Here is a 15,882-nt window from a genome sequence, read left to right as displayed (position 1 = left end):
CCTCGTTCACGTATATAAGCCCTGACAAATTCATGTGTATTTACCTCCAGGGATCGCTAGATCGTTTACGGGTCGTTTTGGTACGGGGTAGTCATTCGAAACTTAGGTTTCGTTAGAAAGTGGTTATGGGTTTTCTCCCTGGTACTGACTTACTCTGGTGGTATTGAGCTAACACCTATTGGGCAGGCTTTTATATTTCGTTATCCGTGTTTCTAGTAATCGGTGCATCACCAACTTTACCGCGATTGACTAGTTCAGTCAAGTACCTATTTACTACTGGGGGTGAAGTTACTCTTTTGGTCAAGTATATTGTATTTTGGGGAGTTTAGAATTGCCTTTAGTCTATAAGAATAGTTTGTCATTCAGGCGTTTTTCGTCTATTTTATTGTCCGAGAGATTTATATTTTAGGGGTAGGCCCCCTGTGTTTATTTCCCGCTATTTAACCGAGCCGAGGTTATTCACTCTTTAGAGTACTGAGTTCATTAACATTCGGGTGTTAATTGGTCGCAGTCGACTCAATTGTCTGTCTGTCAATATCTTGTCAAAGTGTTGATTTAGATACTCTCTTTACTCTCTACGTTTTTCAGTTGCTTAGCTAATCGGCTTTTATATTTATCCTGGGTTATTGATCAGCGTTCGTTGTCAGTGTAAATAATTTTTTATCCTTTTTGAAGTCATCTATGGTTATAATTAGCTGAAAATAATAAACCTGTGAACTTATAACCAGTTTTTCACTTCACTTCTGTTTAATGCCACCCTGGTCTCTGGGGCACAGCTCCGTGACATCCCGCCTATAATTCCAATAGAGCATGTACTTTCAAAAGACGCAAGCGGTACACTTTATTGCACTACGAATTTGTACCGAGATGCAGCTAACTTCCGACTACAGTTCTTTTCGTCTACATTACTACGGTAATTGTGTTATTGAAGGTGATTCGACTTCTCTCAGTTCATCCCATCCCTCATTTGATAATGGACAGATACTAGAGAACAACCTTAATAAAACTTGATACTTGAACTATCGCCGAATAATTAAAAATATCCTACTCATGAGTAGCTTAGTAGTAAGTAAGGGAGAGCACTCTTTGACAAAAACAACAATTATTAAGAGGCTCAGCTACCCCTTTTCATGAGAAGTCTCTCATGTGTATTTCAGGTATATTAGTATAAAAATACCCATGGTTCCACTGATCATACCGAATACGTAGTTTACTAATAACAACAAAAAGATTTTTTATTTACTCTTATAAGAGTTAACTAACTTCTTAAACAGATTTCTGAAAAGCACTAAAGTATAAGTGACTGACATGTTTTCATTGGAGATGTGTCGATACAGGATGTTGGCGAGTTAGTTAGAAACCTGACGTCCCAACCTCTTTGCCCTTATCCGAGATGCTACAGAAATTAGACAAAGCTGAGAGGAACAAACCTGCCCAGTATCTGCATGATTCCAGACCTCCTCCTCGCAAGAGACTGCACGTGGAAATTGATCAACGGTTACAGAGGCTGAAAAAGTGAGTAAGTGAGTGAGTGAGTGAGTTGGGTTTAACGCCGCTTTAAACACTATTCCAGTCATATCACGGCGTGTCAGCTTAATGCCCGAAGTGATGCAGGTCTCAGACGTTTACCACGTCGGTGAAACCCACGAGCATGGGTATGGTGCTGACAAACCTAGAAACATAATCGGGGCGAATCGGGATTCGAACCCACAAGCATAGGTTTCTGGCGTGCCCAAGGGACGCAGCTCTGCACAGTGAAGTAATTTGCAGGACATTTACTTAAACTTGGTTGAACTGTTGAACTGATGTTATATTGTTCATTTGCTGTTGCAGTACAGGACTCTTATAAGTGTTGAGGAATATTACTTGTTGACTATACTATGATATGGTATAGTTGGTCATTGTCCAGAGTCCAGATATTTCTGCTTGTCAAAACTCGTTTATGCACACAAAATCTTTCGCCGCTCAACGGCTCTTCAAGTGTAATGAACACTTTACTGGTCATAGTCATAGACGGACAACAGCAGCTTTGTACATTTATAATACTTTTAGTATCTTATTCTTCAGTAAATCTTTATCTTATTTTACACGGGCAGGATTACTGTTTCTGAAGCGGTCAGTTTGTTACGCCTCTGATCACTGGTGCATAACTTCGTTTTGATAACACTGTAGACGAAAGTGGGCGCCCCAAAACTTGACCACATACTCCTCTGTTTAAATCTTTGTACCTTTTTACTTTTTGATCCAACTTCTTATCGCTCTTAAGTGTTTTAACCGCCTGCGTCAAACATTTAGTTTGTTCGGCATGGGAAACATTGAAAACAACTATATTTGGGCGTTAGTACTCCATTTACTTTATGCAATAGGACCGGAAGCTGGTAAACAGCGTCAACTTTGTTGTAGAATTCTTTTTCCATCTTGTCCTCATACCCCAATGCATCAGTTTGCACATGCGATAAGGGGAAAGTGAACTACAGAGCACACGACTCCGTTCTTTAAGAATGTTCATATGGTCGCCATGACCTGTCCTCGAAGTTGTTTGACTGAACATTCAGTCTGAAGTAACTCTTAAACGCTCTTTAAGGAATATGATTACAGTATCAATGTTTATATTGAATATATTTTCATATTTAGACCAACACATTTTGAAAAAACAATTAATCAAAATGTTGCAACCCTATATGCACCAGAGACCATATACAGGTACCTCTTTGCGTTTGCTGAAATAAGACCAATTGGAAAAACGGACAAATACACGACATGCATTCAATCTAGCTCCAGATATTTATTCCGACAAGATTCTGACATTTCTTCCGACTAGCTTCTGACATGCATTCCCACCAGCTTTTGACATGCATTCACATCAGTTTCACGGCGACTGACAGCTCAGTTAAGCAATACACATTACACAGGCAACTAAACGTCTTCAAGAAGTTAGATGCCTATCTACCACATGCAGCCTATGATGGCTGAAGCGTCTATGCTGCGCTAGATTTATCACGAAGAGCGATCCATACATTTTGCTCTGCAGGAGGCAATGAATGAAACACCATTCAAACAGTCCAATAATTGCTTTAACATGGTGTTGCATAACAGATAGAAGAGCTGTCTACAACCAGCATTCCAGTGGAAAGAAGCATGTTGCCATATTCTCCGTTAACGCCTGTAACAATAGAGATTTGGATTTGGCCCTTTTTCGTTGAAAACGTCAAGTATGGAAATAACATATATTTTCAAGTACTCACATATCACTACGTATGCTTACCTGTTATGCTATTTAGAGAAAAGAAGTTCAGGTAACAGAATCATTACGTCTGTACATCGAGGCACACTGAATACAAACACAGGTCCAAATTGCAGGTCGTATTAGGAACCTGCGGAAACAGGCAATACGCTTCTCTCGACTAATCGGGACTCTACAAAACTATAGCTACGTCCCCCTAACACACTACACATGTACAACTTACCTAAAATTAAATTAACGTCCTTTCATTCCCACGTTTTATCCTAAAATAATGGAATTTTTCAGTTTCAGTTCGAAAGAAATAATTATCTTTTTCGGACTGTTTGATTTCAAACATCCCCGTGGTAAATCCAGGGAAGAATTGTTAACATGTGTTAATCACAAGAACGACTACAATGGATCGGATGGTCCTGATCGAATGATTGCGTATCACCGTCTACAAATAGCGTGGTTTGTCTGATCTCGGACAATATACTGGCCCTCGCACTGTGCTGATATGAAGACGAGACGACTAAAACAATTTTGGAACTTCCTTCGGTATTTTAGGAACCTTCGAGTGTTACCTTCAGTATTTCAGGAACCTTCGAGTGTCACCTTCAGTATTTTAGGAACCTTCAAGTGTTACCTTCCTGATTTCAGGAACCTTCGGGTGTTACCATCAGTATTTCAGGAACATTTCAGTGTTACGTTCAATATTTCAGGAACCATCGAGTGTCACCTTCATTATTTTGGAACCTTCGAATGTTACCATCCTTTTTTGTATCCTTCGAGTGTTACCCCTCCTTGAGTGAGTGTGTACATTTTGTTCAACGCCGCTTATATAACCCATGTTACTTAGTGACATGTCATCGTTATATGGGTATGAGGGGGAGGCCCGAAGTGATGCAGATCCTTTTCATTTTCCGTAAACTTAATCAAAACGAACCGGAATTCGAATCCACCATTATGGGTTTCTGTCAGGCTAAAGAGTCACTACTCTGCACAGCGAATTGATACACTTTTTTCGACTGGGTCACTCATGCCCCGGCATCGGGTCCAAGACCATCCTGAATAGAAATTAACATTTCGGCGTGTCAAGAGATTTCGATGAAGTTGCATGAAGAAAGATAAACGTTATATTTTCCAAATTAACACCTGGATTTTCGAACTTGCGTGTGATAGCGGGAATATATAGGAATCTGTCAATGACCACATTGAGTAACTGAAGATCAAAATGAACAAAATCCTATTCCCATAACAATATATTGTTCTGTCCCATAGTCCAAAACCTAATTTATGAGTTTACCTTTTAGAGATACATAATAAATATCAATAAGTATCTTATGTGCGTTGATGGTTCAACCCACAAATGTACCTTGTACATCAATTAGAAAGATTCACGTGTTTATTTGGCCAGTTTATAGCTAGTATACATAGCTTTAACAACCGTGATCTATTTACGAACGCATCATTTACATCACAGCGTGGGGGAGACAACGAGTTCAGTACATTTCTCACACGGTTTTTCGTTTACGTTGTCAATAAACACTTAGGTGTTGTACTCAAAACACAAAATGTTTCGGAAACAAAAAATGGAAGAGGGCGCCGTACCAAGTGAATGCAAAGCTGTCAAGCACAATATTTATATTGGGAAACATTAGCGGAATGAAAATATAACTATGTTGTTTGGTGTCATTCGCCGAGTTGTTGCTCGTACAAGACCATACAATAATATCATAAATGATGTGTGTTAACATTTTGGCTTCTTTGCTACCATTCCTGTAGAAAAAGACCTGGCATTGCCCTGCTTGGATAACGGACTTGGTTTAAGTGTCTTAACCGCTGTCCGTCTTTACTTTAAGTTTTTAGTTCAGGACAACAAATTCAATAAATATTGTTGTTTTTTACCATATTCCACATAGGATTACTCCCTCAACAGGTCGTGTTTTATTGTTAGATCCTTTAATATTAGGTAGGTCAAAGATCGTAATATTTGTCAAAACTTGACCAGCGGGTCAGTTTCGGTAACCAGCTAATCTGGTGTATATCAACGAGTTCAAACATCATGATAATGACTGAAGTCCCATGGGAATGGTTCCCGGACGATATCTTCAAAATATATTGACCAAAATGTTCCCAATGCCAATCGGTAAACGCGTCGCCTGTACAAATATGATCGTGTTTTATTATGTTAGAGATATAAGAAGTTCCTCGTGGAAAATGGCTCTAATTTAAAAGCTAAAATTATCGATATTACGGATGTCAATGATTACACACATGGCCTCGTTAATGTTGAGTGAGTGGGTATGGTTTCACGCCGCTTTTAGCAATATTCCAGAAATGGGCTTCACACACTGTACTCATGTGGGGCATTCGTCGTGACGAGCGAACGTTTAACCCAATTGGCTACCCCGCCGCCCTCTTTGATATTTAAGTTCAGATGATGACTCCAACAAATTATGAATGTCGTTTAACGCCACGGTCAGCAATGATCCAACTCAATAACGACGGACTGCGTGTAATCAGGTGTGGACATATATTAGAAATATATTCCTCGAAAAACACTATAATCAGCCCTTATTACACATTTTAGCTTTATATGTACATAAGGATGAGACACGCCCCGAACTTGCAGTCATGATTTGTCATTTATATGAACAGCTCTGATAACATTCATATTTATTTTAAGGGTTTCTTTATTTCTTACATTTAACATATCCCATGTGTCAGAAGGGTCTTCATCGTTATTTGGCCATTTTGCACGGGAATGATTTTCTGTCAATACCCCTGACAAATATTGATGGATCGTCGTAAATTTAAGTTTACTTGGCCTCAAAGGTCGCATGGCCAAGAGTACAAAACATGAGATAAATCTTTGCACATGGACAGGTGGGACAAGGGTTATATATTATACAGGCAGATTTCTTTTCAAATATATGGCAATATTGTTAATTAGCTTAACATTTTTTGATGCTATTAGTTGATTAATTTTGATCGTGATGTATACTGGTAACAGTAGCTTGGGATGTAGAGCTTTCTGTTTTCCTTATAAAATGGACAAACTAAAAGGGAATGGCATTCATCTTCAATTATATTATGATCACATTTCTTGCACTTAAGTAAATAAGTATTGACTTTGTCATTGTAACGAAAGTGTTGACTACCCAACTTATGGCTCAAACATCGGAATTTAAATAATATGCGGATGAGATATTTGTTTGGTCATAACTCTATAATATATTTCTCTGGTTCGAGTACAGACTTTTATGTAGAATAATGGTTTAGAAATGATGAAGAAATACTTTTAGCATGCCAATTTCGCCTAGTACTAGTTCGTCTAGTACAGCATTAGTTGATAGTTTCAAACACATAAATATCGTTTAAAGTAAAAACTCCTATTTGCACGAGAAGCGTAACCCCAAATTTCCGAACCATATAACAATATGGAAGCTGTTTTACTGTCAAATATTGTAGACGCTCCCTTGAGAGAAATGTTTGCATAATCCTTTAATAAGGTAATAAGAGGAAACGAAGCCTTTCTTCGTTTAGTGTGCTAGTGCTAATGTTTCACGCGCCTTTGACCAAATTAATCTGGATGTGAAGACAATACCTAGATATTTAAAGTGGGATACTACTTTCCAATGTTTATCATCATCAGTCCATTTTTTCTATATTTCGTTGGTATCCGCCATTTCTGAAAACAACAATACATGACTTCTCCAGGTTAACTTCTCGGCCCCATTTGCTATAATAACCTTTTAACACATCAAGTTTTCTTTGTTGGCCTATTACAGTGGCATCAATCAATGTTACGTCTTCTGCAAATAAAAGTAGTATGATATCGTTTAGTGCATCTCTGACAAAAACACCTCTCAATCCACATTTCTTCATTTCATTTAAAAGCTCATTTATATAATATATAAATAAAACAGGACTCAACATACATCCTTGGGGTACTCCACATGATGTTGTAAATATTTCAGTTTTCGAACTTCTGATTCTAACACAAGCTGAGACCTTGTCATACATATCTTTTAGAATTCTAAACATTTCCCCATGTACACGTTTCACAAGAAATATATACAATGTCTTATTTCTGACAACAAAGTCAAATGCCTTACGAAAATCTAAGAAACCTGCATAGAATCAGTGTTTTGGTTTTCTCAAATATATTTGACATAAAGATCGTGGGACAAATACATTATCAATTGTATAATTGTCATGTCCAAAACCTGCTTGACATTCATGTAATATTTTATGTACCTGTAGCAATATCCTTATTTTATCCATTTCATTTAGCCAAGAAATACCACGGTAAATATTTGGATCATAAACATCCCCTTATTTATACAATGGGATAATCATACCAACATTCCAACTATTGGGGAAAACACCGCTATCCAATTTAACATTTCTAAATATGGTAAATTTGAATTAGCGTGTTTAAACAATTCGGTTGGTATACCATCAATACCCGGGGATTTGCCCACTTTAAGTGACTTGATTGATTTCTCAATCCCCTCCCTGGTAATACGTTCATATCCAAGTTAGCCAATTCTGAGGAACACATAGTCACGTGACTATAGCAAAACTGGCCTGGCTGGGACTGGTTTGGAGACGGTCTTGTATATGCGATCAGGATGAAGTACATGAAGTATGAAGGATGAAGTAATAGGTTCTGAAATGAGACAACGCCATCTATGTACATAGCGCCATAGATAGCTTCATAAGGATATTTTTTACAGTATGTCAACAAAATAGCATTTGTGCACACAAATGTTGTTTTCGAGTTTTATGTTTCATTCGATATATATATAGTCTGTGAACCTAATGTTTCTATCTTACACCATTCCTACAAGTCTCTACAAGGAGATGGTGGTACAATCTGGGAAACCCCTTCTTGTGTCTCACGCAACTACGCTAACTCATTCACTCACTCACTCACTCCAGCGTCTGTACCAAGTTCGTGTGCTTATACTACAGGAAAAAACAATAGCTTGTAATTTATTTCAAACATATTATTCCAATACACAGACAACTTCTTATAACGTCATTCAAGCACCACGCACAAAATACACAAATGATCCTTAAAACGTAAGTACAAAGTACACATTGTTACACAAAAACTGACTGGATGTATGCCATACCACGGATACCATTGCTTCTACTAAACAAACATGCAGTCAATGGTTAGTAGATATCCAAGATATCTTCTCTTACAACCTCTCGCCGCCGAAGCTACGAATGTTGCCAAGTCGTGATGAAAGTCTGATTCGTTTTCCTGCGGTTGAAAACGCGAGACTAGCAGCGGGGCGTGTCGTATTACCGCTCCTGCCTTGCTGTCAAAACCGCCGGGGGTAACGTGGCTACCAGTGCCATGGCGATGGTGCCTTGCTTCACGAAATATGGTGTAAAATTAACCAAGTAATTGCCACTCGTCCATTACAAGACTTCGTTCGTATTTCACGCTCAACTATTCTGGTGGTGCGCCATCATGAGGAACTACATTTTCTTTCTGACTATAGGTAAGACTTTTAACGTTATCCACGTAGACAGAGTGTAAGAAATATCTACGCATGTTACGTAATCTTATGCACATGTTGGAATAATGCAGCTGTTCATTGTCGTAAAGAAGATTCAATGCTTAATTGTTTTTTTGCAGATATGTCAATATGGAAGAAGAAAATATTGAAACATTTTGCACAAATGAACATTCTGCGTCTTTAGTGATATCTTTCAGTGCCAGCCTGTCCCTGCAAGAAATTATCGAAATACCCCAGAGTAACAAGTTTCAGAACAAATAATGGTGCTTTACAAACAGCTCATGTGTTATCGTCGAATACTTTTGGTGTTTCGCAGTATGGCTAGTTTTTAACAGATTATATATTATTTTGAGCTCTTTTTACATAACAAAAAATGAATTATAAAGAGTGTATCTATTCATGCAAAAAGAATATTTCAAACAGAGTTGTGACCACGTCGAGCAAAGCATAAACATTTGACCTATTGACCTTTTTTCAAAATATGGCAAAGTTTAATAATGGTTATATGGAGGTATAACAATCTCAAAATTACAGTATGTCCCTGCGAAGCTGTCTACAAATATCATCAATATAAAAAAAAATATTTTACGAGCGCAGATTATGGAGGCTCAATCACTGGAATAATTCCGACTATTATCCCAAACTGGCTTCCGTGGGAGATGTCGCTTAGGTGACATCAAGCGTGGTCTCCTTTTTTGTTTATTTAAAAATGAAGCTTAACATGCGTCAGGCCCAGCCCAAATCCCCACTATCGATACATTAACATCTCCAAAACAACTAGTCAGATTTACACACACACACACACACACACACACACACACACACACATACACACATCACCCCACACCCCATTATCAAATGTTGAGTAGTATATATTTGATATACTACAAAAGACGCTCGGCGATATTCTCTATTTCTCTATTTCTGCAGTAAAACATGAGCACAAACAAGTTTGATATCGATGGGTAAAGAAACGTCTTTTAAACAAAAGCTCCAAGTGTTGGTGATGTTCTATCGGAGAAACGTCAGGGGTTAGTTAATGTATTGTAATTCCTCAGCGTCCCCCTCGAATGCGCAGCTAGTAGGAACATATTTACGGCGGCATATTTTCTCACAAACTATCACTAGCCTGTGAAATCGGAGTTCAAATTCCTCTTCGGGTCAATGTTCTGACCTTGTAACGCATAATTGCTTGTTACACAAAGTAAACGTGAGCCTTTTTCTTATATTCTCAATGCTGAGAAACAGCTGCTGATACAATGTTATTCTATCCCTCGTCGTACACATGTAGCTATCCTCGGTTGGCTGAGCAACGAGGATTCTGAAACATCTTTTTCAGACTACATGTTCAAACCTGAACCGAACTTGCTGGATCTTCTGTATGTTTGCTAAAAAGAGCTCACATAATGCAGTTACGAGTAACACAGATACAGTGTTCAAAGCGAGGACGGGTTAAATTCGCTTTCCCAGCCATGTTACGGAAGAAGACAAGAATAAATTTTCTAAATTGCACTATATTTTGAATTTGTAAAGCGCACTTTATAACTGCTCAAAGGCGCTTTGGCCATATTTATTACCCCGGTCACATGATCAGTGTGCAAGTGATTTTTCAATCTCAGCTCCCTGGGGAGTATACGACCCAAGCAGTCTGTATGGCGCTAGACGGTTAACAGCCACTACCGAGTACCCATTCACTAATGGATGAACAGAGGTATATTTCGAACAAAGCCACATGCCTTAGGAGTCAAGATGCCGAACACGGGCATCCCAGACAACTATCCGCGACCGACGTTGCTTAACTTCTCCCGGACCGCCTCCGTGGTCGAGTGGTAGAGCGTCCGCCCGGAAAGCGGAAGATCCGTGGTTCGATCCTGGTCCTCGTCATACCAAAAGACGTTAAAAGATGGTACGTATTGTTACCCTGTCTGGCGCTCGGCAATAAGGGGCTAAAACAAGGACTGGTCGGCTCGGATTCAGTATACTGTGTCTGAGTGGGGTATTCATGGTAAACTCACACACACACACACACACACACACACACACACACACACACACACACACACACACACACACACACACACACACACACACACACACACAGCGAGGAAACCTTCCAGCTCTGCTTTTGTTCTCGAATGCAGGGTTTGGGGCTGTGGTGAGTCTGTTCAGCAGAAGGGTGTGTAAATTGTCAACGTTGGTCCTTCGCGTCAGCGTGTGCATCATCATCACATAATATTTATGATGAACAAGAGTTATTGCTTCACTATTTATCAGTATTATGAAATAAAGTTAAATGCATGACATTAGCGAGGGATAAATGTTCAGTGCATGTATATGAAGGTCAAAGTAGTAGATATTTTGGTCCCGTTTTCCGTTTAAAAAAATGATATCATTACACTGATTGCAACCGAACCAATGTGACTCAATTCCCATAAGTGAACGCATGACTGTTTATACTGCAAGGAAACAACAGGAGAGAGATGACATAGGTTATCCTTGAAATGACCCCGCCGGGATTCCGGATCACATTAGGTTCGCAGGATCATCTGCTTGTGGTAAGGGTCAACTAAAACCGATCGAGGGACCAGGCTCTGTGACTTGTCATCGTGCCCGGATGGCGTGAATATCTTGTCATAATTCAGTACCTCTTTTGCTTAGTCCAGACTGGAATATTTTACTGTATTGAGATATATGGATTTATTGCTAACACCATCTGTAGGACACATGTAGATCTCAGACAGTTGAGAACAGTGCACTAGCCTACTGAAACAGCCTCATGGAGCTATTATCACAAACACCATCTGTAGGACACATGTAGATCTCAGACAGTTGAGGACGGTGCACTAGCCTACTGAAACAGCCTCATGGAGCTATTATCACAAACACCATCTGTAGGACACATGTAGATCTCAGACAGTTGAGAACGGTGCACTAGCCTACTGACACAGCCTCATTGAACAACAAAAGTTCCTGTGACATTTAATAAGATTTAATGCAAAGTTATATGTTTTACCAAATCTGAAACAATTTCGGTTTGCAACAGATAAAAGACTCTTGTAAGTGTTCAAATGGTTTAATTTGCCATATTGACCTCAGAAAATGCGTGATTTCATTAAAAAAAAACATGAACATGCCAAAATGTCAATTTTGTGTGTGTGTGTCCACCTCTGGTTGCGATGCAAGCAACACATCTTCATCTCATGAAATGGACCAGGCGTAGCACAAAGTCCTGTGGAATATCTGTCCATATCTGCTGGAGCATATTTCGAAGTTCCTGGAGTGTCTGTGGAACACGAGGTTGACATCGAAGGCGCCGATCCATCTTATCCAACATGTGCCCGATTGGTGATGTTGAAAGGTAATGCCTGGGCCATTACGACGCAAAAACGGTAGAACAACAGGGCCTATGATCTCGGTAGCGCTGTCCATTGAGATTTCCCTCTACCAATATCAAACGGGTCCTCTGTCTTGCTGTAATCCCACCCCATACCATAACGCTGCCGCCCCCGAACCGATCTTCATCCATGACACAATGATTGACGTAACGTTCACCGCGACGTCGGTACACTCGAATCCGTCCATCGCTGTGGCTGAGGTGAAAACGAGACTCGTCAATGAATAGAGCTTGTCCCCACTGCATGGCCGTCCAGCGTAGACGCTGTCTGCACCACTGTAGACGTGCTTGACGGTGGTTTCCTGTCAAAATGGGACGTCTGGTTGGTCTTCTGGCGACAATCCCTGCACATCTGAGGCGACGACGTACGGTTTGTGAAGATATTCGTCGAAGGCCAGGGATGCCACTTGTAGTCACTGTTGCTGGCTGGAATCGATTTCGTAGGTGTGTTGTTCGAATCCAGTTGTCTTGTCGATTATTGGTTACGCGTGGCCTGCCACTCCGAGGATGGTCTCTGACTGCATTCGTCTGTTGCCAACGTTGCCATAAACACCAAATGGTGTCTCTGTGGACGTTAAATTGCCTTGCAACATCACGTTGACTCGATCCTGCTTCAAGCATACCAATGGCTCGCAGACGCTCATTTTCGGACAGGCGTGGCATTTCGTAATGTTGAATAATTGCGTAATTTTGTTTTTTTTCTGAGTGGTTGTTGTCAGCACGATGCTAAACAATGCATATGGAATCCCGTTAACGCACATGTTTTTTATACCCATTCTTGGTTAGTGAAACGCATGGGGCTTGCATAAAAGTCAACTTTTGCATGGAATGCATGCTTTTCTGTAGCAGTTGCGTTTTTGTGACTTGATTCAATACATGTACTACAATATTGAAAACCAAACTTTATGTGTTTGAAAAATACACTAAAATATTGGTGTCACAGGAATTTTTGTTGTTGAGTATATATGTGTCTTTGCAAGAACTGATTATGTTCATTGAGCAAGTGGAATCTACACGCAATTCTCATCAGAAGGAAGTCCAAACTTGTTTCAAATATCTATCATTGTCGTGGAGTTTGAAAAAATGAAATATGTTTACATATCCGTCGAAAACCAAGTTTTTCATGAAGACTGAGAACGTTCTGGGTTCTTTCGTTCTCTATAAACCTTCAAAGCATTTCTTAAAGGCACACTTTTGTCAAAAACAAGGCTTCCACAATATATCTGTAGATATTCATGTAAAGGAGGTAGGATAAGCACCCCTTTTTTACCCACCGGAAATGTTTAATTATGAAAATTGCGGAAAGCTTTGTGATAATGATCTTAGCGAGAATTGTCAGACATATTGAAATTGTTGACAACCACTATTGTTTCCTTTAACACTTTAACACCTTTAACAGTTTTTAAATTCTGGCGTGATCAAGCACACACACATGTCGAAAATGAGCGTAAAAAGACGATTTTTCCAACTTCAAGAGAACTAATCCGTCACCCAACATGGACTTTTCGCCATATGGTCGAACTGTTTGTGTCTCCTCAGAAATTCAGTTTATGTCTAAGACTTGCTCATAATCACATATTAAATAAACGCGACAAAACCCTTTCCATATTAATAGGCAATCTCTGCCCAAACCACAGTCGATTGTACGATTCCGACTATGTCATGAGCAAATGCTTCATGAAAAACTATAAATTCAGTCTTTTCGACACATTTTAGCCTCAGGTATTCATTGTTGTCCAAAACATACATGTGTTAAAATGAACAAAGTCTAGTTCTCATTCATGTAAACATATCATAACTGTCATAACATGTCATGGCATATTGTGGAGTGTGGCGTTAAACAATGAACACATATTACATGTCATAAAATTTATGAAATTACTCCTGTGGACCAAGATGTATGGAAGCGTAGTAATGCCACATTCTAAATAAATCATCTGCTGCGAAGATGATACTTTCATCTACGTAAATTATACTTCAGTCTACGTAGATAGTACTTTCATTTACGTACATGATATTACTCACATCTACGCAGAAGATGCTTTTATCTATGTACATGATACTACTCACATCTACGTAGAAGATACTTTCATCTACGTACATGATACTACTCACATCTACGCAGAAGATGCTTTTATCTATGTACATGATACTACTCACATCTACGCAGAAGATGCTTTTATCAACGTACATGATACTACTCGCATCTACGTAGAAGATACTTTCATCTACGTACATGATACTACTCACATCTACGCAGAAGATACTTTCATCTACGTACATGATACTACTCACATCTACGCAGAAGATGCTTTTATCTACGTACATGATACTACTCACCTCTACGTAGAAGATACTTTCATCTACGTACATGATACTACTCACATCTACGTAGAAGATATTTTCATCTATGTACATGATATTATTATCTACACAGAAGAAAGTATCTACTATCGAATTATCGACATTGGTAAGAATATTTTTTCCGAGTCATCGACAATAGTATCGGGTCAGGTTAATGTAACCTTTGGCTTAATTAATAATTACCTATTTGTTTGACTTTTAACTTTGACATATCTTTATTGGGGTACCATCCAAACTTAAGTAAAGCAACTCGTCATTAAAATGTGTCGAGGTTACAGACCAGAAACCAAGTCTGGACTGGTCCTGTGATATCTGACCGACACAATTTTGGCTGATTTCCCATCTTAGCCATCCATTTACGAAGTAATGTGAAAGGATCCACATTAATTCAATTGTTTTTATGTGTTGTGGTTAATATCCGCGAAGCAAAACGTGATGGGGGAGGGGGGGGGGGGGGGGGGGGGGGGGGGTCCGGTAGGCGTCGAGAAGGATGACGCACCCCGCACCCCGCACCCCCAACCTCTTATAACCTTAATGAAGATGGCCGAGAACAAACCTTTCTCCAAACTACAATGTCAACTTCGTTTTCAAAGTGGTCAAAATTCGTTAAGAAATTAATGAACTCTTTTGAAATTTAACCATTGTGATGACGTCACGCTGTTTGAGCCAGGAATTCACTGGCTATTCTGAACGTGCATTTGTGCAAGTAAAACTGACGCAACTATAGGTTATTTATATACCATAAAATGGTTCAGTTTAAGAAATCACTCGAATATTTATTCTCACCATTTCTCCGTTACGGAAATAAGGCTTAAATTATGAAGAGTTTAGAATCACTCTAACTGTAAAAAGACTAAACCAAACTGATAATTGCTATCATCACATGACGCTCTGAAGGTACAATTCTGCAGTTTGTGTTTTATTTTAGCGCTGATTGTTTAACAAATTGTGAAAATATGGAAAAGGCCAAATGAAAATAAACAACCAACATGCTCAAAAACATATAATTAAATTAACAGTAATTAAGTAATCTTCTTTAGTTAAAATACAAATGTTTGTATTAACTAGTATCCAAAGACGTCGCAACTTCACAAACAACATCGGTGTCTGAGTAAGAATTTTCTCTTTCAAAAGCACATCACAAAGTTATAATTTCTTTGTTATTCTTTAAAGCTGCATTTAGCAATATATCTCTAGCGCCTCCTGCGCCACCAGTGGCATCCTTCACAAACACATGCAAAGACAAGTCAATTGTTCACCTGCAAAAACACGGGTACAATATTGCTCGACATGAGGGGACAGGTGACTGTTGGAAAGTTGTAGTCATCCATTATTCTTATAGAGAATCTGTATGCACA

General features: G+C 39.1%; 1 protein-coding gene across 1 annotated transcript in view; it reads left to right on the top strand.

Annotated features, from left to right (window-relative positions):
- Positions 1-8,516: 8,516 nt before the first annotated feature.
- The window catches only part of LOC139442942 (elastase-like), a 31,211-nt gene continuing 23,845 nt past the window's right edge, over positions 8,517-15,882 (top strand). The window contains exon 1 of the mRNA XM_071223866.1: positions 8,517-8,748. Within this exon, the coding sequence (XP_071079967.1) occupies positions 8,718-8,748 (31 nt within the window). The 5' untranslated portion in view covers positions 8,517-8,717. The remainder of the gene's footprint in view (positions 8,749-15,882) is intronic.

Source organism: Haliotis cracherodii, unplaced genomic scaffold (assembly GCF_022045235.1).
Source record: "Haliotis cracherodii isolate W230 unplaced genomic scaffold, xgHalCrac1.p SCAF_5, whole genome shotgun sequence".
In the NCBI taxonomy this organism is placed as follows: Eukaryota; Metazoa; Mollusca; class Gastropoda; order Lepetellida; family Haliotidae; genus Haliotis; species Haliotis cracherodii.
Note: the sequence above shows the minus strand (reverse complement) of the source record. Positions and strands in the feature narration are given on the sequence as shown.